Here is a 23623-nt window from a genome sequence, read left to right as displayed (position 1 = left end):
TGAATAAATTTAGAGAATGCCTTTGTAGTTTATATTTATCAGATATAATCAGTTGAAATTAATTCATTAAAAAAACTTTTATTACTACCAGTTATGTGCCAGGCACTATTGGATATACAGTGATAAAAAAGATAGTTTCTGTCCTAACAGAACTTAAATTTTAGCTGGGGAGAGGAATAGGGAAGAAGGGCAATAAACTGGTAAACAAATAAGTTAACTAGGTAATTATAGATAATAACTGCAGTAGTCCTGTGAAGGGTATCTGGGAGAGTGAGGGCCGCTACTTGAGGTAGGGTATGTGGAGAGGCCTCTCCAAGGGGGTGACATCTGAGCTGAGACAGCCTTCAAAGAGCCAGGAGAAGAGCATTATAAGTAGAGAGAACAGCAAGCCTGAAGGGCCTTGAGGAGGGTATGAGGTAAATATAGTTCATTAATTCAGATTGTTAACATCCAAATAACATTACTTCATTTTAATGGTATAGAGAGGATTCGAAGACAATGTAAATGCTGCTTTCTGAGTGATGGGCAGGGAGTACTTTTAAGTGTAGCAGTGAATCAAAGTATAAGATGATCAATAGTCAACTTTATTGCCCAGGGTTTTAAAAGTCTCCTGTGTGTTGGTTATTTAGTAAACTAGGCATGACAATGCTCTTTGGCAATTATTGTGAGGCTTGACTAATAATACTGGGATTTTGAGATCAAGAGGCTAGAAACCAACAAGTTTGAAATATGTGAAGTCTCCAGCCTGTCTTTTCCTCCCCTACAAGTGAATCAACATTGCTTTCTAAATTTTTTTATCTTATTTCTCTATTATTTCTTTATTGTGATAGCTTTACCTCCTGCTCTTAAAAATGCTGAGCTTTCAAAATCATATTTATTAGAATGGAAAAGAAGACAGAGCTTAAAATGAGATACTTCTGAAAAAGGTTTGGTTTGGTATTGTAACATGGAAACCCAAGGACATTTTTTGCAACTATTTCAAATGTCTAATTGTCATTGGTGTCAAGTCTGATAACAATCAGTATTCTGCATTTGCTGAGAAGTCTATGCATTCTAAGAAATATAAAGAAAAAGAACAATAAAGACTTTGAACTTTTTAATTTGGGGTATGGAGAATTTTGTAGAAAATAATTCCTGCAAGTCCTGTACCTTCAGATTGATACCCTCAAAAGACAGTATCCAGATAAGATCCTTTTTTAAGGAAGGCTAAAACTGTATGTGCTATAAATAGTTCTGAGTACTGAATTTAATATATGATGCATTTCACTAAGGTGGTGGCCTCAGTGGGTACTATTTTAAGCTCCTCTCTCTACATGCTTATCTTTGGTGATTCAAGGCATTAATACTTTATCCAGGATGTATAGGTAAGATATTTTTGTACTTTAATGGAAAGTCTTATGTTTAATGGATTGGAATTCTGTTTGTTGGTGATTAAAAACCTAAGTATATTAATTTTTTAGGGTTTGGGGTTTTGGCTACAGTAATGTGGTTTGCTTATAAGAGCCCCTTTTCCCATCTTGTTTGTAATAGCAACATCATGACAACAGAAAAGAGTTTAGTGGCTGAGGCCGAAAATTCACAGCACCAACAACAGAAGGAAGAGGGTGAGGGAGCCACAAACTCAGGCCAACAAGAAACTCTGCTGGAGGAGTCTTCTCAAACAGCAGCTGAGGGAGATAATCGGTGTGACCAGAAGCTGAAAACATCTAATGGAGACACTCCTACACATGAAGACTTGACCAAGAATAAGGAGCGGACATCAGAAAACAAGGGCCTGTCACGACTGTTCTCCTCATTTCTCAAAAGGCCCAAATCTCAGGTGTCTGAGGAAGAAGGCAAAGAAATAGAGTCAGATAAAGAAAAAGGTGAAGGGGGTCAGAAAGAGATAGAATTTGGAACCAATCTTGATGAAGAGATCATTTTAAAGGCCCCAATTGCAGCTCCTGAACCTGAACTCAAAACAGACCCATCTTTGGATCTTCATTCATTAAGCAGTGCAGAAACACAGGTAAGGATGTTTGAATATGGGAGGTGGGTATAATGTAGGCAGGTTATATACTTTATTTTTCATTTAAGAACTTTGGTTTTATTTCTTACTAGCCAGTTAAGTTAGCCATTGATCATAATAAGTAACATGGAGCTTTGTAGTTTCTGCTCTCAAGAAATTAATGTAGTCATTGGAAACTTGATTTTTAAAAAGATACTTACACTTTATAAATTTAAAAAAAACACAAGTATCAAATGAGTTTATTCAGCCCATATATCATTTTGCTGTAATAATGGAACAAATTCAAGATTTTCATGAGAAGGGAGAAAAGAAGTGATGGTTTAGAGTTGATTTTGGTAGAATTATAAGATGGGATAGTTATCAGCAAATGTGGTCCTTCTATGGAAATTTTGGAAAAGCTGCATGATGAATTCAAGCCATCAGAGGCATGTGATAGATTCGAGCCATGCTTGTCTTATTTTGTTCATCATCTTTAACTGTATCATATTGTCACAAAGCGTAAGAGATAGATGAGAAAGTCTAGCTCTTTCTGTCACCTCTGTAATATATATTAGTCTGGGACCTTAATTGTGTCACAGTATAGTTAAACTCAACATGAATTGTGAGTGTGTTTATTTGTCCAAAAAAATGTGGGAAACTCTTAGTACTGTAACTCAAAATATTTTCTAGGAATCTCATTTATTTTAAGCCTTACTATCTACAAATTGAATTATTTTCAAAGTCGTCTTATTTCTGAAGCATGTGAACATTATCTACATGGTTAAAAGTATAAGTTCTATGTTTCTATTATAGGTCCAAGGTTTAGGCTATATAGTTTTATTAGAACTTTCTAAAAATATTACACATATTTCTGTAAATACTACTTATATATTCAGAGTGCTCAGAGTAAAATTTAGGATAAAATTGTAATTATGTACTTGGTATTAGTGAAACAAGGTTGAAAACAGATTTACCATATAGTGTAATAGTTAAGAATGCAGGCTATAGAAATCAGATTAGAGGATTCAAATCACAGAGAAGTGACACTTTTCTTTACACTTCCTCTCTACAATGGGGATAATAACATCTACCTCATTTGGTTATTGTGAGGATTAAAAGAGAGAAACATGTAAACCCTCTTAGGCATTGCCTGACATTTAATAAGCACTCACTAAATGTTAGCTATAATATTATTACTCAGTAAATAAACACAAATGGTAAAGACAAAGAAACTCTGTATATCTTAATATCATTAATTTAATTTTATTTTAGGCACACCAAAAGAGGTTACTTTACATTATCTTTCAGGAAGCCTAGTACTTTGAAGAGGTTTTTAACTGCTTTTTCCCCATTCTGCTTTATGTAGGGAAAAATCCATCTCTTGTTTTAGTTAGCATTTGAATCAGAACTTGCCTATTTTGTCTAAAGATCATAATTTGTACTCAAGTTGAAGCAGATGACAGACAAAATTAATTTTAGATTTAACCAAAATCTCATTTATTAAGACAATTAGAATTGAAATAAATTGTATGCAGGTATTTGTCTATGAAGAAAAAGAAACAATAAATTAAGATTAATAAAATTTCAAGGGAATATTGTTCAAAGGAACAAAGTATTTTAGGCATTTTGTAAGCTAACATTTACAGTCAAAACCTTTTGGATGAGAACCTTGTGGATAAAGGTTTAACATGAGTTTACATTATAAGATTGCACCAGTCTTCATCCAAGGTACCTGAATTTTTGGGAAGCCATATATCAGTTTTTAATGCTTGTTTATTAATTCATTCAACAAATATTTATTGAAAACCTACCATATATGCCAGGCCCTAGGTTGTATATACCTTGGTAAATAAAAATTACAAAATGGTGAAAAGGTTTAAGATCATAGATTGTGAAACCAGACTGATAGATGACTTAATAATCCTAAGCATGTTTTTCTCTGGCTTCAGTTTCACATCTGTCAAGTGGGAATAATAATAGTATCTGCCCCACGGAGTTGTTATGATGATTAAGTGAGTTCATATAAATAATGCTCTTAGAATAGTAACTGGCCCATTGTAATTGTTCTATAATTTTTACAATTATTATTATTATATTAATAGAGCAGACATGGTTCCTACCCTTGGGGACATTACAGTCTAATGGAAGAGACGAAAAAGTACGAATACAAAATATTTGTATTTGTATTTTGTGTAAATACAAAATATTTACTGTAATAAGTGTTATGAATGCAACAAACAGGGTACTGACATGAAAAATAGTAGAGTAGGCATAGGATAGATAGAATAGCCGATAAATGCCTCTCTGCGGTTGCGTGTGAGAGGATTGGGAAGGATGGTAAGGAGCCTTTTAGACCACCTCTAGTTATCTAATGCAGGAGCCAAATAATTAAATCCCTTTTCCTAATTGTCAACCATGTATTCTTTTGAAAGAAAAGAATTAGTAGGGTTTAGTTAAAAATCTTTCAGCAGTTTTATTGTGTTGAAAGTAAGGAAATATATGCCAAAATGTTATCCTACTTATTTGTGTTACTTTGGGATGACTTAATGATTTGGGAGACCCAGATTTCAATCTCTCTCTTCCTTCTTTGAATCTTTGCATTTAGTATGATTGATACAGGGTAGGAAGGGGTTAACTGGTAGGTAGTTAGAATTTTTAGCCTATTACATATGCTTGCTTAATGCTCTAAAATTGGTCCGAAGCACTTCTCTTAGCCATTTATAAAATTTAGAATATGTAATAAATCATATCTTATTTTGCAATCCATAATACTACCTTGCTAAAATTGAGGAGCATGGGGCATAGACAATAAAGTTTTGATAAACTTTAATAATATATAATGGCATAATCAGGAAGAATATATAAAGCTGAGAGCAATAGATTGGTGTCCTCCTCTGGTTTACCTGAAACCTTCATTTATTGACTTGATGGGATTCTACCTGAGAAGTTTTGAGAATAGCAAAGTCTGTAGATCTTTTTGGGGATTATAATATCTTTTATAGAAAAATCATTACTTAATATTAATGTCATTTATTTGTTTTAATAGTTTTTCATCTTTAGTTAGTACATTTATTGATAAGATTATTATAGGTAAAAGTGTATACAGTGTGTTTTGTGACATGTCTTTATTGCTGACATGGTGATATCATGACATGTAGCCCGCTCAGGAAGAACACAGAGAAGATCCAGATTTTGAAACTAAGGAAGAAGAAGGACTTGAAGAGTGCTCCAAAGTAGAAGTAAAAGAAGAAAGTCCTGAATCAAAAGCAGAAAGAGAATTAAAAGCTTCCCAGAAATCAATCAGAAGACACAGAAACATGCACTGCAAGGTTTCTTTGTTGGATGACACAGTTTATGAATGTGTTGTGGAGGTGAGTGGATTTTAATTTCCAGTAGTCAGAACTCTTACAGATTGTTTCACGTAGAGTTGGGTAAGTGGTGACTTCACCCAAGATAAGACCCACCGTAATGCTATTTCTGTGGACTGAAATGTTAATGGTGATTTTTCTGGAGATGGGAGTATGGAAAGATTAGAAGTGAGTCTTACTTTCTTCTCCAGTTTTTTCTGTATCTGCTAAAATCTTTTGATTTGAGCATGTATTACTTTTATAATCAAAAATAATTTTGTTTTAAAAAAAAGTTTGTTGTTTACAGAGTGACTTTCCATGACTAGATTTCTCAGGATAGCCTCAATTTCTGACATTAGGTCCAATTATCTCCATAATTATATTTGTCAAAAAAATCACTATCTATAACGTTTCTGTTCTCCTAGATCTAAACCTTAATATGCTTTAGTGTACTTAATGTATTTCTTTAGTGTCGCGCCCGCCTCGCCAGCAAGGAAGACGCGGCAACAGGAGTTCTTCTACAGTGCTTTATTGGGGATCCCTCTAAGCTTCAAGATGCGGAAGACCCTGAGCACAAGCTTTCACACAGTAATATACCCTCAGGGAAACAGGAAGTAACAGAGATAGGTCAAAGTCAATCACAAGCGGTCACCAATAGGCCGAGTCAGAAAACCTCATATGCATACTTATGTAACAGACCTACAGATGTACTACGCATGCGCCACACTTGTTTACCTCAGCCAAGCCACCGGAAATCGGCGCCATCTTGTAATGGCGTCCGCGCTCCCCACATCTCCCCCTACTTTATTATTTAAGAAGGCCTGCCAGACTGGAAACCGCCTCGTCTCGTGCAATGAGCGAACTCGGAGACGTGCAGAGGCCGGTTATAAAGGCGGCCGTGGGTAAGGCCTCTGTCTTAGGCTACGCGGGCTGCCTCCCGGCCTGGCACCAACTGGTGTGCCTCCAGGCGCGGGACCCACGCATTCCCGTCATGGAGGTACCTTACAGCCGAGAGAGGGGGGAGAGCAGGCAAGTCGCGGAACGCCTATAACCTGGCCATCCACACGTGGGGGTCCTGGCCGAGTTGCAGTGCGGCAAAGGCTTGTTGCAGCAACATTTGGTTGCGCCGATTGCGACGCGCCATACGGGTAAGGGCCACAAATCCTATCAGGGCCACAGTCGGGAGCAAGGCTAACAAACAGCCCATTCCCGCCCACTCTTTCACATGGTTAGCCACTTGCCACACCCAATCCGACAGTCCTTGGGCAAAGTCCACGTCGACTCGCGTAGAGTTGACGTGAACTATACTAGCCTGCAGCTGTTCCAGCAGAGTCTCAAACTCATTGGACCATGCACCCAACAACTGCTGTGACAGGGTTCGTGATAGGTTAGCTGCCCGGGAAGCGTTCTGAAAAGGGATAGAGGTGACACACATGCCAGGCAGGCGCCACTCGCATCCGAGCTGCATGACCTGCATCAACAAGTCCACTTGTTCTTGAACCAAGTCCACTCTTTGGTTGAGAATCATGATGCCTCCTTTCAGCTGAGCGTTGACGTTTGATTGGGTCGCCAGGGCGGTCGCCACCCCCGACGATAAGTTGTTCAAGGCGGTGGCCGTCTGCACCGAAGTGGTGAGCGCAACTGCAGCCGTCGCCGCGGCAGCCACCGCGGCCGCTACGGCGGCAACTATGGCTGCGGTGATGCCAAAGTCGCGTCGCTGCTGATACAGCATCGTGGCCGAGGGCGCCTCCACAGGGATATCAAACGGGAGGAAAGGTAGTTCTAGAGACTCGGTGGTGGTAAAAAAGCGGGGAAAAACTGTGGCGTCATGCCGGACGGGCATCGGCAGAGGGAAGACATCCATCAGGGCCCAGCGCGCTTCCGGTACCGCCGTCGCCGTCGTTAGGACTCCCGCCAGCATCAGCATCTGCAGTGACGCCATCCTGGCCCGCCGGACGCTCGTCCTCCTCAGCCGTGGTGTGCACCGAGCGGGTCAAGCGCGTCGGAACCCAAATAGGGTCCTCGTGATCCTGCGGGAAAACACAAACAGCTCCCCTGGACCTGGCTATAACCGGATCCGGGCCTCTCCACTGGCTCGTTAAGACGTCCTTCCATTTTACCGCCTCGCGGTGAGCCACCGGGGGGGACGTGTGTCTCTCTGCCGCAGAGCGGCCGGACACATCCAAAGTCAAAAAATTTAAGGTAAAAAGGGCAAGGGAAATGGTACCTTTAGGGGACCTCTGTATGGCCTCCAGGGCATCTCCCCCTTTCTGTTTTTGTAGATAAGCCTTGAGCGTGCCATGGGCACGCTCCACAATGCCTTGTGCCTGAGGATTGTAGGGGAGGCCAGTGAGGTGTTTGACTCCGAGGCGAGCACAAAATTGTTGGAAAACTCTGGAGGTATAAGCGGGGCCATTGTCTGTTTTAATAGTACTTGGCTTGCCCCAGGCAGCCCAAGCCTCCAAGCAATGGATGATGACATGACTGGCTTTTTCCCCCGTTAGTGGCGTGGCGTGGAGGACACCAGAACAGGTATCTATGGAGACATGAACAAACTGAGTTTTTCCCAGAGAGGGAATATGAGTGACGTCCATTTGCCACAATTGTAATGGTCGCAGACCCCTGGGATTTACTCCCGTATGCGCGACATTGCGAAAAGGAGCACAAGCGTGGCACTGCAAGACAATCTCACGCGCCTCGGCACGCGAGATGTGAAATCGGAGACGCAAGGTCTCAGCTGGCACATGGTAAAGTGTATGAAAATCTTTGGCGGCAGCAAGGTTATCAGCCACCCAAAGAGTGCGGGTGGCCTGGTCTGCCATTGCATTTCCCGCCGCCATGGGTCCAGGCAAGAGGGAGTGTGCTCTGATATGCTGAATAGAGAATGGGTTGGTCCTACTCAGGATGATGCTTCTGAGGTCCGTGAATAAGGAGAAAACTGTACTTTTAGGAAGGATATAAGGGGAAGTTTCCAAAACCTTCACTGCGTTAACCACGTAGCAAGAGTCTGAGATGATATTAATGGGATCGGTGATGGTGCTGAGAACCAGGCCAACTATTGCACACTCCACCAGCTGAGGGGAGGCGTAAGGGAATTGCTTAGTAAACACCTGGTCCCGGACAACATAACTCCCAATGCCTGTTTTAGAGCCATCAGTATAGACATCCAGGGCATTAGGCAGTGGGTGTGCCGAAGTCACCTTCGGGAAAATGAGGTCATTTCTCATAGCAAATTGTAATAGGGGATGTTTGGGGTAATGATTGTCAATGCCTCCTGGGAAAGCGCACCGCAGCACTGCCCATGCATCAAGAGTGGCACATAAGGTGTCTATCTGGTTAGAAGTGTATGGACAGATGAGGCTCTCTGGGTAGCGCCCGAAGTGGGAGAGAGCCATGTGAAGGCCCTTTAATGCGAGGTCAGCTACACAGGTCGGGTAGTGACCAATCACCTTTCCCGGAGAGGCTTGAGGATGTACCCAGAGAAGGGGACCATCCTGCCAAAGCACTGCTGTAGGAAGTGTAGGAGAGGGGAGCAGGCAGAGAAGAAAAGGGTCCTGGTGACGAATGCGTACCAGGTGCGCACTCTTAATGGCTTCCTCAACCCTATGCAAGACCTTTAGGGCTTCCGGAGTCAAGGTTCTAGGGGATGTGATATGAGGGTCTCCCTCAAGAATCTGAAATAAAGGCTTTAGTTCAGCGGTGGTAAGACCCAGAAAAGGCCGAAGCCAATTGATGTCTCCTAATAATCGCTGGAAATCATTTAAAGTTCTCAAAGCATCTCTTCGAATGGACAGCCTTTGAGGTACAATTTTATCGGGAAGGATGCTACTGCCAAGAAATGAGCCCACCGCCCCTTCCTGCACTTTATTGGGAGCTATGGACAGCCCCCTTTCCTTTAACTGAGCGTGAAGGAAGGCAAAGACCTGAAGCAACAACTGGGCATCCCGATGGCATAGTAGAATGTCATCCATGTAATGGATGATTCTTACCTTAGGGTACCTCTGTCGAACAGGCTGGAGAGCCGCGCTCACGTAAATCTGGCATAGAGTGGGACTGTTAGCCATGCCCTGAGGCAGGACCCGCCAGTGGTACCTTTCATCAGGCTGCTCATGGTTCATGGAAGGGAGTGTAAATGCAAATCTAATTTTGTCAGATGAGTGAAGGGGAATAGAGAAAAAACAGTCTTTAATATCCAAAATGATCAGATTCCAATGCTTGGGCAAGGCAGAAAGAAGGGGCAACCCTCGCTGGACAGGCCCCATTAGGCGCATCTGGGCGTTGACTGCCCTTAGGTCCTGCAGTAAGCGCCACTTTCCTGACCTTTTCTTAATCACAAAAATAGGGGTGTTCCAAGGCGAGTGAGAGGGTTCAAGGTGCCCAAGAGTGAGCTGTTCCTGTACCAACTCACGGGCTGCAAGCAGTTTGTCGGAGGGTAATGGCCACTGAGACACCCACACCGGGTCCTCCGAAACCCAGGGAATGGGCAAGGCAGTGTCAGCGGCCCCTAGGAAAAACCCAGCCCCTGTCTACCGGGATTGGGAGTAGGCATAAGTGGTGTTGACCTGCCTTGCAAATTCTTTCCTAAGCCCTTACCCGGGACCCATCCCATGGTACTCATCATGTCTTGGCTCTGAGCAGAATACTCATTTGTTAACTTAAGGTTTAACTGTCTCAGGACGTCTCTGCCCCAGAGATTCACTGGTAAGGGGAGAACAAAAGGCTTAAAACTACCCCTACCGCCTTCAAGATCACTCCAAGACAGAGTTCGGGCACTCACGGCTGGGGCCGAAGCGTAACCCAGGCCCTGTAAAGTTGCCTCTGAGCGGGTGAGCGGCCAGCCTTTAGGCCACCACCGCTCAGATATGATACTAGTGTCTGCTCCCGTATCCAGCAAACCCTCAAATTTCATTCCCTGAACAGTCAATACAAGGGTCGGATGGGTGTTTAAATCCAAAGACAGAAAGGTACAAGTGCCTCCGGACGACCCGAACGCCTTACTACCACGTGGCTCCTGCTTGCTGGGGAACCAAGCGTGAAGGCTAGGGAGGAGCAGAAGCTGAGCAAATCGGTCTCCGGGGTGGATGGAGATAATTCCCCGAGGTGATGAGCACATGCCCTTTATTGGCCCCTGGAAGTCTGAGTCTATAACCCCCGGGTGGACAATCAGCCCTTTTAAGGTAGCCGATGACCTCCCAAGCACTAATCCCACAGTATGATTGGGCAGAGGTCCTTTAAAGTCTGAAGGGATAGGTTGACATCCTAACCCAGGTGTCAAAACTATGAGGGTGGTGGCACGGAGGTCCAATCCTGCGGAACCGGGGGTGGCCCTCCTAGGTTCCCCCCCGGTAGCGCCGGATTCAAGGAGGGACGAGTCCCCGGGGTCAGCAGAGACGGGCCCGGGGGCCCCTGGGGGCTGTCCTGCGCCAGCATCGCCCCATATGTTTGCGGGCCCTGGGGTCGTGGGCCCCACCTCCCGTTTTTTGGCAGTGCAACCATGCTGCCACTAGGCCCTCGGGAGATGGGCCGGCCTTCCTTGTCTTTAACGGATCGGCACTCTGCGGCCCAGTGCCGACCTTTCTGGCACACGGGGCAAACCCCCGGCTGTGAAGATGATTGCTTCACCTTACTTGGCGCTCGGCACTGTCTTCTCAAGTGACCGGGCTTGCCGCAGTTGTAGCAACAGCGTTGTTGCTGGGCTTGTGCCGCTATGACCGCGGCCGCCAGGCCTTGATTAGTCAGAGGACCCCCAATCTCCCTGCAAGCCTTCAGCCATGCATTTAATCCTTTACTTTTCCATGGCGTAATAGCATTCCGACATTCCGAAGTGGCCTGCTCAAAAACCAGTTGCTCAACCAACGGCAAGGCCGTGTCTACGTCCTCAAAAATCTTTCCTGCGGCATCCATCATGCGAGCCACAAAATCCGAAAACGGCTCTGCCGGAGCCTGGATAATTTTTGTCAGATTGCCACGCACCTCCCCCCGTTTGGGCAAACACTTCCAAGCCATAATGGCTATCTGATTTACCTGGACATACACCTCCTCCGGGTAGGCCGTTTGATTATTGGCCCACTGTCCCTGTCCGGTGAGCATGTCAAAAGTCCACGCTGCTCTGCCGCCTCCCTGGGCTGCATTCGCACGGGCCTGCGCGGCACACCCGTCATGATACATGGACTTCCAGTCTAGATATTGGCCCGTGGTTAGCGCCGCGCGCACCACCTGCTGCCAATCCGTGGGCGTTAGGGCACTAGCGGCAAGCCTCTCCAGCAGTACTAAAGTGTAGGCTGCGCTATGCCCCCAGTTGCGGACCGCCTCTGCAAATTCCTTTAATTGCTTATGGTCCACAGGTTGCCAATATCTCTGATTATTGTTGTCCACATACACAGGGAAAGCAAATCCTAGCTCTCTCCGCGCTTCTGGGGGGAGGAGAGACGCTCCACCCCCTGGTGCGGGCCCAACGAGGGGCGCTGTAGGTGGGGGCAGGGAATACGGGGGAGGCCAGGTCTCTATATCGAGCCTGGGCGGGGCCTGCCTTCTCGGCTGGACCACATCCTGTTTTTTAAGTCCCCGTATTTCCTTTCTCAACTGCTGAAAAGAGGGGGTAGCTTCTTCCCCCTCCGAGGTGGACGATTCACCTTCCGCCTCGGACAAATGCAAATCTGCAATTCTGGCAACAGCGGGTCGTCACCCGTTCGCCGGTTCTCTACCTGACATGACTGATCGTCCTTAACCGTTGCAACTCCTTCCCCTCTCCCTCCTTCTGAGAGCTGAGACTGCACTTCCGCAAGCTGTTCTGCTGCACTCTGCGAACCCTGCGGATCGCACTTTAGGCAATCCATAACTAACCTATGAAGTATCAAGACGCCAGGCCTTAAATCTAACGCCTCGCGTAGATCATGGCCCACCTTCCTCCAAGATGGTATGGTGAGCGAGCCGGAGGCTAGGAACCAAGGGGATACCCGGTCCACCTCCCTCAACAATCTCTTTAGGTCATGATCGTCAACATGGATTTTATTTTCAGCAAGCAGAGTTTTCAGAGGCCACAGAAACCGGCGTAGTGGTATGTTGCCCATGTCTCTCTTGGGGGCGGGGAAATTGGCCGTCCCACACTGTAGTTCTGAACTCACCTCACAAGAGGTCGTCTCCGCTGGTGCCCTGGTGGTACAGTTCCCGGGTTTCGGCACCACTTGTCACGCCCGCCTCGCCAGCAAGGAAGACGCGGCAACAGGAGTTCTTCTACAGTGCTTTATTGGGGATCCCTCTAAGCTTCAAGATGCGGAAGACCCTGAGCACAAGCTTTCACACAGTAATATACCCTCAGGGAAACAGGAAGTAACAGAGATAGGTCAAAGTCAATCACAAGCGGTCACCAATAGGCCGAGTCAGAAAACCTCATATGCATACTTATGTAACAGACCTACAGATGTACTACGCATGCGCCACACTTGTTTACCTCAGCCAAGCCACCGGAAATCGGCGCCATCTTGTAATGGCGTCCGCGCTCCCCACACTTTAGCTTCATGAGATAGCATATAAAGAAAATTTAAACTAAGTAATACTATTTCTAAAAATTCTCTATTATTTAATAATAGTATAGAATAAGTAACTGAATAGAATAAGTTACTGAATAGAATAAGTAACTGAATCAGGATTGAATAAAAATGTCAGAGTTATTAGTTACTCTTTACTTTTTCAGCTTGAGTTGAAATGAAAAATTTATAACAATTTTTTAAAACTAGAGCAGTAATTGTCAATTATGAGATTCTTGATATAGGAGCAATTGTAATTGTTACTAATAATAGCTTTTATTAATAAAATATATAATTTACATATACTTGTATTTTAGGTGTGCAACAAATTATTTCTGAATTGAATTATTTGTGTGCAAATGCAAATATATTCAAGCACAAATAGTCTAAAATATTATGTTATATTTAGTAATAGGTATTCTCTCTCCAAGTTTTAAGAAGGAAATCAAGAAAAATGTACTATCGCACTTGGAAATAGCTATAACGCCTGGTAACTAGAGGAGACCCAGGGTCTACTTTTTCTGTTTCTTTTTTAAGATTTTTATTTCATTATTTTTTTAGAGACAGGGTCTCACTCTATCACCCAGGCTGAAGTGCAGTGGCATGATCATAGCTCACTGCAACCTTGAACTCCTAGGCTCAAGCAATCCTCCTGCCTCAACCTCCTGAGTAGCTAGGACTGTAGGTGTGAACCACTGTGCCTGGCTAATTTAAAAAAAAATTTTTTTTGTAGAGACAAGGTCTTGCTATGTTGCCCAGGCTAGTCTAGAACTCCTAGCCTTGAATGATCCTCCTGCACTGGCCTCCCAAAGTGCTGACAGGCCACTGCAACTGGCCTGCTTTTTCTGTTTCTTGCTACTAGCTAGTTTAGAAATGGGGAAAGCTATTTCACACTCATTTATCCCACTCAGCTGAAGATCCAGATATGGAACCTTTGTATATCAAACCCTTGGGTACAGATATGTTTCAGAATTCAGAATATTTTGGATTTTAGAAAGGCAATAAATACATATTCTTTATATTTCATAATACACCCAGTGGGGTCTGTAGTAGCACCCACATGATCAAACATACCATAGTATTTCTATGGTAAAATAAAGAAGATTCATTCTAGGATGGATAAATGAAGTTCATGTCAAAATTTGCCTTCAAATGAGCTTTTTTTAAATTTTTTTTTTCTAAAATATTAAGGGGTACAAACATTTTTGGTTATACGGATCATCAAATGAGCTTTAGTGGCAAAAAAACCCCCAAACCTTTTATCTTTTAGAACTTCTGGATTTTATAATAGAATTATGAGTAAGGGATTAGGGACCTGTACATGAAGAATTCTCAAATCATCTTCTGTCATTTAGAGTGAAACATAGGAAGAAAATGATTTAATGTAAATGGTTTAAGACTGAAAATGGATTAACATTCATATGAATTACTAATAGTCATTAAGAATAACTCATTGAGAGGAGGACGTGTCATCTATGTGTGCCAAAAAATGATTCTAATTTTAGGAAGTATTTTTGTATATATTTCTCAGAAGACATTAGCATATTTGATTTTTTAAAAAACAATTCCAGGCTGGGCACGGTGGCTCATGCCTGTAATCCTAGCACTCTGGGAGTCCAAGGCGGGAGGACTACTTGAGCTCAGGAGTTCGAGACCAGCCTGAGCAAGAGCAAGACCCGTCTCTACTAAAAATAGAAAGAAATTAGCCAAACCACTAAAAATAGAAAAAATTAGCCGGGCATGGTGGCGCATGCCTGTAGTCCCAGCTACCCGGGAGTCTGAGGCAGGAGGATCGCTTAAGCCCAGGAGTTTGAGGTTGCTGTGAGCTAGGCTGACGCCACGGCACTCTAGCCCAGGCAAGAGAGTGAGACTCTGTCTCAAAAAAAAAAAAAAAAAAACAATTCCAGTAGATAGGTAGGACAGGTATAAATATTCTTATCATTTCACAGATGAGAAAGCTACTATTCAGAAAGGTTAAATTGAATCTACTCAGGTTGTTTAGCTAGTAAATGGAGGAGCCAGGACTTTTTGACTGTAAATCTCGGCCTCTAACTTCGGGCATTTCTTCCCTATAAATAGGAGTACAAATACCCAAATTTGGGAGTGGTTTGACTTTTTAGGTAAAGAAACCTTAAGAAAATGATTTGTAGCACCACTGAAAGAACTACTCTAACAGGTAGTGTCTGCAGGCTATCTAGATTTTTACTTTATTCATTTTTCTGAAAGAGATTTCAGGGAGTTGAGGTATAGCTCATTTTCTTGGGACATTTGGTCTTAAAATGATAGGGAGTCTAATGATTTCCATAGCCACAATTAACTGTGTCAGTGTTGACAGTTGATTTAGTAATTCAGGTGGTCATAGTGACTGATAGCCACCCATAACATGTTTCAGGAGATATTGCACAAAAAATAAAGAATGTGATGTTTAAGTTGGAGGTAGGGGATGGGGGATACAAGGAAGGTAGAATTTTGCTTTGAACTGTAGCATTATTTCCAAGCTACTGTAAGTGTGTTGTGTATGTAAGCTGACAAATTGAGAAACAGGAATTTAAAAAATCATATTGTTCTACTTTGTGTAGCCATCTGGAAGTCTGTTGGTAACTGAAGGTAGAAAAGGAAATTGGAAAGTGACATTTTATTTTATTTGGTGATGAATACAGGGATAAAAAGAAATCATAAATTTGGCACGGTGGTATAAACCCGTAATCCCAGCTCTTGGGAGGCAGAGGTGGAGGATTATTTGAGCCCAGGAGTTTCAGGCTGCAGTGCATTATGATCACACCTGAAAATAGCCATTACACTCCAGCCTGGGCAGCATAGTGAGACTGTAAAAAAGAAAAAAGAAATTTCAACTAAAATATGTATTATATCTTTGCAGAAACATGCTAAGGGACAAGATTTGCTTAAACGAGTATGTGAGCACCTCAACCTTTTGGAAGAAGACTATTTTGGTCTAGCCATTTGGGATAACACAACTTCTAAGGTGAGGAGACTGCTTGCAATATAAGAAGCAGACAAAAAATTTGTTTTAATTCTTTTGTTATTGTTGTTAAGAAGTATTTGTACTTGCCTATCCAAGGCACAGTGTATTTAGAGTTATTCCTGTCTATTCTTCTCAGATTTTCCTGCTATTTTCCTTCTAGAATTAACATTTTAAAGAAAAGACAATTGCTGATGTGTTCTTTCATCATTGAGATAAAGTATCTACTGTATGTTTTTAAAAGGCAGGGAAAGTAAAGAGTTATTATGCCCTGATTAGCAAGTACTATAGATGCCAATAACTTCATATATTATGCAATTAGTGTTATATCTAATACATAGGAGGTTCATAATATATTTGATAAAATATTATTATAGTTATTACATTATAATTATATAAAATTGTGCTGTATAATTATAATTTGAAATCAATGTTATATAAGATAATAAAGTCCCAGTATTATTGAAACAGTCATACAATGAATCTGACATTTCTTCCAATTTAAAAAGAAACTAGTTGTTAGCTTTTGAAGGAAGTAAAAGAATGAGTGAGAAGGGAAGTAAGGTTAAAAGTCAAGTATTTACCTCAAAATGCTTGAATTATTTCCTGAGCCAGTTAATTGAAAATTGCAAATATTCAGCTTGAAATCTAATGATGAAAACTTTAGTCCTGTTCAACAAGTATTTGCAGGTACTACACTAGAGGATATGGATACAGCTGTGAATAGGTAGACATGATCCCTGCCCTCTGGAGCTTCCAGTGTAGTATGAAGATAACATTAATTACTGGTTTGATGGGTGTTATATGAAAGGAAGTACAGGATGTCATGAGAGGGTATGACTTGGGAAGTCTTCTCTCGGAAGATGATGGCTAAGCTGAGACCTCAATAAAATGGTCAAGTGAAGTGGAGAGAGAATGGCTTTTGTGAAAACCTGGATTTGAGGCCAGGCCAATGGCTCACGCCTGTAATCCTAGCACTTTGGGAGGCTAAGGTGGGAGGGTTGCTTGAGGCCATGAGTTCGAGACCAGCCTGAGCAAGAGTGAGACCTCCCCCACCCCGTTTCTACAAAAAAATAGAAAAATTAGCCAGGTGTGGTGGTACATGCCTGTAGTCCCAGGTACTTGGGAGACTGAGGCAGGAGGATCACTTAAGCCCAGGAGTTTGAGGTTGCAGTGAGCTATGATGATGTCACTGCACTCTAGGCCAGGCAGCAGAGTGAGACCCTGTCTCCAAAAAAAAAAACCAACCTGGAGTTGAGAGAGTGACGTCTGAGGAGAGGCACATGGTGTGGGGGGATCTTAGAGAGCATCTTGTATACAGTATATTCAAGCCATTTTAGTTGTTTCTTTCTAAAAGATGATTTCAGTTTATTAAGAAAAGTTGAGAGGCAACAGCCTTTAACAACTGCAAACTCTATAGGTAGGTTATTTGAGTTAGATAATGCAAACTAGAAGACATGGAATTACCCTTTGCCTAAACAAAATCTAATTGTAGACTATACCTAGTAGCTACCTAATGGTTTGCAGAAGTTTGTTCCTTTTATGGTTGACTGTTGACTCAAACAGAAGAGTTACGTTAACTAGCACTAAGTTAATATTGTTCTTTATTTTACTTTGTCTTCCTAAGGGCTCAAACCAGCTTGTATTAGTGACTATAGCTAATAATTGAATGCTGTTCATTTCAATATTGCTTAGAGAGTAAATCTCAAATATTCACATCACAAAAAAGGTCAGATATTTGAGGTGATTGGGTAGGTTAATTAGTTTGATTAAATCATTCCATGTCATATTAAAAGATCATAACATTGCTTTGTACCCCATAAATGTATATGACTATAATTTGTCAGTATATAATTTTTTTAAAAACCCAGCTTGTGCTGATGGCTCTATTTCCCATTAGTAAGGGAACACTGGAGTTAATTAAAAAACAAAACAGTGCCCTCAAAACTACAGTGAAAAACTTTCTGCAGCTGTGAGCAAGAAAATTCTCCCATGAATCGAGAATGCTCTGAAGAATGTTTTATCTTAAAAAGCTCAATGAGATAATTTTGATTCCCAGAAACTGAATATTGTTATATTGTTTAAAAAAACAACAGAAAAACCAAGGTTGATTTGAGAATAATTAGGAATCTTTTGACATGTAAATAAAGTCACGGACTCCTACTTACTTAATATAACTGGAAATAATTTTTTCTATGATACAAGAATGCTCAAATTTCTAGATGCTGGTTTATCTAAAGGCATTCAGCAGAAGAAATCCTTTCAGCTACATCCGGTTGAGCTTCTATGGCACATGTTGGGACAAAAACTTTAAGTTGCCTTCGAAGCTTTTCACCATTGTTGGTGTAATTCATACTCTGTCCTGTTAGCAAGTTTTATTTCCTTTATAGTAGATTTCACTATTATAATTCATTTTTAATGAGCAAATGTTAAATTGCTTTATTTATATTTATTTATATATTAATATTTATGTGTAAAGTATTGTTAAAAGTGCTTAATATAAAAGCTGAATAGCAAAGTACAAACCTAGTGTGTAAAAAGAGGGCATTATTGACCTTCTTAAAGTATTTCTGAAAAAGAAAAGCTGAGGCCTCTGAATCATAATCTAACTTCAACTTCATTGATAGTTTATTAGACCCCCTACTGGGGAAGGCAGTGGGCAAGTGAATCCTGGGAAACATAGGGCTTTATCAGAGTCAGGGCATCAGCAGGTCTGGAGTATGGGCTAGTTTCTTATAAGATAGGCTATATAGCAGAAGCATGATCAAAAGGAATGGGCTACTCTGTATTTTCTGCTTCTAAGTTCATCATGGCCAACCTCCAATTCTCAGAAATAGGTCAAAACAGGGTATTTCTGTGAATTAAAATGAGGGTCTTTTGCTGATCTAGGAAGTAAGTCATGGAGGGGAAAGCAGGAACTTCATTACCACGTGGCCCAGGCAAAACTTGTACAAAAATGAATCTGGAGCTTTACTTTAGCACTGTTAGGAGGAAGGGCCAATGCAGTAACAAAAGCCATATTGGTGATGACAGTCCTTCCTCAATATGCTATCTCTTAAGTCATGGTTCTTTAGTCTAAATGGGATGTGCTCCTCTCTGTCTTGTACATGGCTGGCTGGCCCTGGTGTTTCCCATCACTATCATCCTGGAGATTTGCTTTGCTTCTCTCTTCTGATATTTCTCCTGCTTCCTTTATCCTAGCTTTTCTTTGTGTTTTGATAGTGTGCTACTCCTGAGAAATTGTACATGGGATGTAATCTTTTTTGAGACAATGTATATTATTTTTGATTGCTAGTTTTGTTGGGTATAGAATTTTAGGCTTCAAATTATCTGTCTTCTAGTTTTCAGTGTTCTTTAGAAGGCCAAAGCCATAGTGATTTTTTGATCCTTTGTATTGACTTTCATTCTTCCCCGTTTACAAATCAAGCTAGTAGAATATTTTTGTCTTATTTTATTTTATTTATTTATTTTTATTCAGGTTCTGGTTGAATAGAATATTTTTATTTATGTCTTTTGTCTTTAGGGTTTTGAGATTTCACAGTTATATATTTTGGTTTGGGTTGATTTTCATCCATTGTTCTGAGCCCACATCTGTATTCTTTACCAGACTGTGATTTCCTCAAGAATGCCCACATTGCCTGGCTTGAATGTGTTAGGCATTCAATAAATGCACTGAAAGAGTAAAACGTATTGTTACACTTTAGAGAACAGCTTTGTCACTTACTAGTTGTGAGTTAGGTAAGTTACTTTTACCTCTGTTTTCTCATTGGCAAAATGGGTATGATAATAAGATAATCTATATAAAAGCATGTAAATAGTGCCTAACATGTAGTATGCACTCAATAAAAATTAGGTATTATCATTGTTATTATGACAATATTATTATTTAAAAATGAAATTACCAAGTAACCAAAGCTTTTGCTTAAAAAAAATAAAAGGATTTGTGTGTCATAATCTAGAGCATAACCTGGAGCGTCCTTCAGGTTGAATAATCTACCTACTCTTTTCTCATGTAAAAGGTATGCCAAAGAACAGCATACCTTTTACTTAAAATTGACTGTATCTAGCCAGATTACACCACTTTTTTTAGCTATTGGAAAAAGACAAAATTATAACAAATTTAGTTAAAGCTCTATATGGCTTTTATTCAAGATTCATGAACCACGCGGCCTCCGTTCTATAAAATAGAATGAGCGATGGCAGAACAATGGGTTTTGTAAGGTGGAAACAAGGAAACAAAACAATAGAAAAGAAAACTGGCCCTTGCATGATGGTGGCTCACTCCTGTAGTCCTAGCACTCTGGGAGGCTGAGGTGGGAAGATTCCTTGAGCTCAGGAGTTCGAGACCAGCTTAAGCAAAATCAAGACCCTGTCTCTACTAAAAATAGAAAAAATTAGTTGGATGTGGTGGCACATGCTTGTAGTTCCAACTACTTGGAGGCTGAAGCAGGAAGATCACTTGAGCCTGGGAGCTGGAAGTTGCAGTGAGCTAGACTGACCCCACTGCACTCTAACTGGGGGCAACAGAGGGAAACTCTGTCTCAAAAAAAAAAAAAAGGAAAAGAAAAGAAAACTGATTGTTTGACATCAGGTTGCTTTTTTTTGTAAGAGAGCAGAGAGGACCTCCTTATTAAGCTGACTCAGGTAGACTGGAGTCTCTGGTTTTCAGGAAAAACTGGTCTCTTCAGGGATCTACCTGCTCACTCTAAGTTTCACTGTGATTATGTGGTCTTTAGGATGAGGGACTCCATTTTGGTTTGGTCTGGTCTGTTGGGGCCAATGAAGGAGCTCAGACTAAAACAGTGGTCTGCCTTAATTTTTGTTTAACACTATAATTCCCTATATATCTACTGTCAATAAGCCAAATTTCCAGATAATGCCCTATCTATAAATATGTAGATATTCATGAAATGATTTAATCTGTAATAAATCTTTGTTAGTTGTCTATCTAAGTTTTCTGTCATTCTGAAGACACAAAAGATACTAGAGCTATAAAGGCTTTGGGGGCTTATCCCTCTCATTTTGCAGATGAGAAAACCGAAGCATATAAAGGCAGAAGGATATCCTGTAAGTTGCACAATTTACTCCTGTAGCTCCTTGCCTACTGCCCCTTCCGAAGTGATTTTCTGCTTCAACTTTTTATTCCTTTTTCCTTGATTTTTATATTTCATCTTTGTTTCTTGTTTTTTTTTTCCCCCACCTACAGAATTGGTTCATGTTGTGAAAAAAATGTGAGCTATAGTACAGTGAGAGAAAAATATTTTATCTTCTTTCATTTTCCAATCTGTGGTGTCTTCTTTTTGTGTATGTAAAGATTTGCCCTTAGCATATGTAGCTTCTTTCCTTAAGAGCTTTGAGAGCTCCTTAAGCTTAAGAGCTTTGTGTTTTGTTTGTAGACAGTTGGGTACATTTAGCAGGGAGGAAGGTTAGTTGAATTGACTTTTCCTCATATGGAATGGCTGGCTTGCTCGCTTTCTCTACTGACTGCTGATAATAGGCCTGTTGCCAGACCCAGTCTGGCAAGAGAAGAGGAAAAGCAGTCAGAAGCAAACTTCTGTAGCTCTGTGAGAGATTTATTGCAACTATGAATCAAAGTTATATGAGTTAAATATTTGCTTCCTATATTTTATTCCTGCTTAGAATTAGTTATTTATGAATGAATCAATGTCACACACATTAATTCCCCCTCCCACCAAATTCCCTCTCTGAGAAAAAACCTTGAGCTCTTGTGGTAAATAATGAGAATTTTAAATTAGGACTACATTTAGTTCAGTAGTATATGGTTATCTTTTTCTTCCTCCATTTTCCATATGGATGAATTTTCTTATCTTTGCAATCAGATAATCAACTCTGAAATGATAATCAGTCATAGCCAGAAGAGTCTTTCTCTCACCTTCAAAGGCAAAGAACAAACCTGAGTGGAGTGAATATTAAATCAAGAGTGTAAGGAATTTAGTTTATAGTCATCTTAAAGGATTGTTTCTCATTGATTCATGATTGGCTATGAAGGCAAGTGCCAGTAATGATTATATCTTTATTGTCTGCCAAATTAGAAAGACCGAGATGAATTTTGTAAATATACTTGCAGAGTAGGGAGGCTGAATTTGGGATCCTTTGCTGAGGAAATTTGGTTCAACATCTCTAGTGGATTTAGGCCGGGCGCGGTGGCTCACGCCTGTAATCCTAGCTCTCTGGGAGGCCCAGGTGGGTGGATCGCTCGAGGTCAGGAGTTCGAGACCAGCCTGAGCAAGAGTGAGACCCCCGTCTCTACCAAAAATAGAAATGATTTGGACAGCTAAAAATCTATATAGAAAAAATTAGCCGGGCATGGTGGCGCATGCCTGTAGTCCCAGCTACTCGGGAGGCTGAGGCTAAGTAGGATCAGCTTAAGCCCAGGAGTTTGAGGTTGCTGTGAGCTAGGCTGACGCCACGGCACTCTAGCCCAGGCAACAAAGCGAGACTCTGTCTCAAAAAAAAAAAAAAAACATCTCTAGTGGATTTAAATGTTGCTTTTTTAGCACTTAAAAGAGTGAGGTGTAGAATTACCTGCACTGTAGAGTTTCTATAAACATGTCTCGGAGCAGCGATTTGAAGTCAACATCCTAACAGCAGCATAAACAGTGGTTATTCCTTGAATTAAGAGAGACTTCTGAAGCTGATAGGTAAGTCTTTTATTTCAAAAGACAAGGATTTATATAAATCACTTATGTGTATGTGTGGGGATTTTAGGACATCCAGATAAAGGTAGCTGATAGCCAACTCAGGGCATGTAGTTCTTTCTTAGAACATTATGACCTAAGGTTATAAATGCTGCAAAATATATGAAAAGCTTCTATTCATTTTACCTCTTTAAATGACATTGCCCTAGTTGAAACTTTATTATTTCTATACTAGTTTACTTCAGTGGCATCATTCATTCATTCTTTGTTAGTTCACTCATTCATAAATATTTATTGAGCAGTTAGTATCTGCCTTGTGCTGGGCAGAGCTATAAAAGACATAGTCTATTTCCTCATGGAGCTCCCAGACTGAATAGAGGACAGCAGTAAGATGTGGGCACTCACATAGACAGGGAGTTAGAAAGGGTCTTCTGCAGAAGGTAACGTCAAGTCTGAATTATAAGAGATAGTCAGGAATCTTCCAGATGAAGAGATGGAGACAGAGTATTCCAAGTAGAAGAAACAAATTATGAGAAGGTGTTTTGAAATAGAAGAGCACATGGGAGACCTGTAATACTTCAATTGAATGAATGAAGCTGTGTACTAGGAGGCCTAGTGCGGTGGCTAATGCTTGTAATCCCAGCACTTTGGGACACTGAGGCAGGAGGATCACTTGAGGCCAAGAGTTCAAGACCAGCCTGAGCAAGAGTGAGACCTATCTTTACAAAAAAAAAAAGAAAGAAAGAAAGAAAGAAAAATTAGCTAGCGGGGTGCAGTGGAGCACGCCTATAGTCCCAGCTGTTTGTGAGGTTGAGGCAGGAGGATTGCTTGAGCCTAGGAGTTTGAGGTTGCAGTGAGGTATGATAATGCCACTGTACTCTAGCCCAGGGGACGCAGCAAGACCCCATCTCAAAAAAAAAAAAAAAAAAAAAAAAAGATGCATATCAGGATATTGCTGCTATTCATCTCTATATTGTTTGGAAACTTCTTTTAAGCTCAACAAAGAATGTGACTCTTTTTAATGCATGAACTTAAGTTCTGTTTAAAATGTTAATGTATTTAACTCACAAGATATGATTGATAGAATGGACTCTTGAAAGGAATCCCTACCACCGAATATATTC

General features: G+C 41.2%; 1 protein-coding gene across 1 annotated transcript in view; it reads left to right on the top strand.

Moving 5' to 3' along the window:
- Window positions 1–1530: 1530 nt before the first annotated feature.
- The window catches only part of EPB41 (erythrocyte membrane protein band 4.1), a 115019-nt gene continuing 92926 nt past the window's right edge, over window positions 1531–23623 (top strand). The window contains exons 1-3 of the mRNA XM_045545739.1: window positions 1531–2008; window positions 5146–5358; window positions 15739–15843. Coding sequence (XP_045401695.1) covers window positions 1538–2008; window positions 5146–5358; window positions 15739–15843 — 789 coding nt within the window. The 5' untranslated portion in view covers window positions 1531–1537. The remainder of the gene's footprint in view (window positions 2009–5145; window positions 5359–15738; window positions 15844–23623) is intronic.

Source organism: Lemur catta, chromosome 3 (assembly GCF_020740605.2).
Source record: "Lemur catta isolate mLemCat1 chromosome 3, mLemCat1.pri, whole genome shotgun sequence".
Lineage (NCBI taxonomy): Eukaryota > Metazoa > Chordata > Mammalia > Primates > Lemuridae > Lemur > Lemur catta.
The sequence above is the reverse complement of the archived record's forward strand: the minus strand, read 5'-3'. Positions and strand labels throughout refer to the sequence as shown.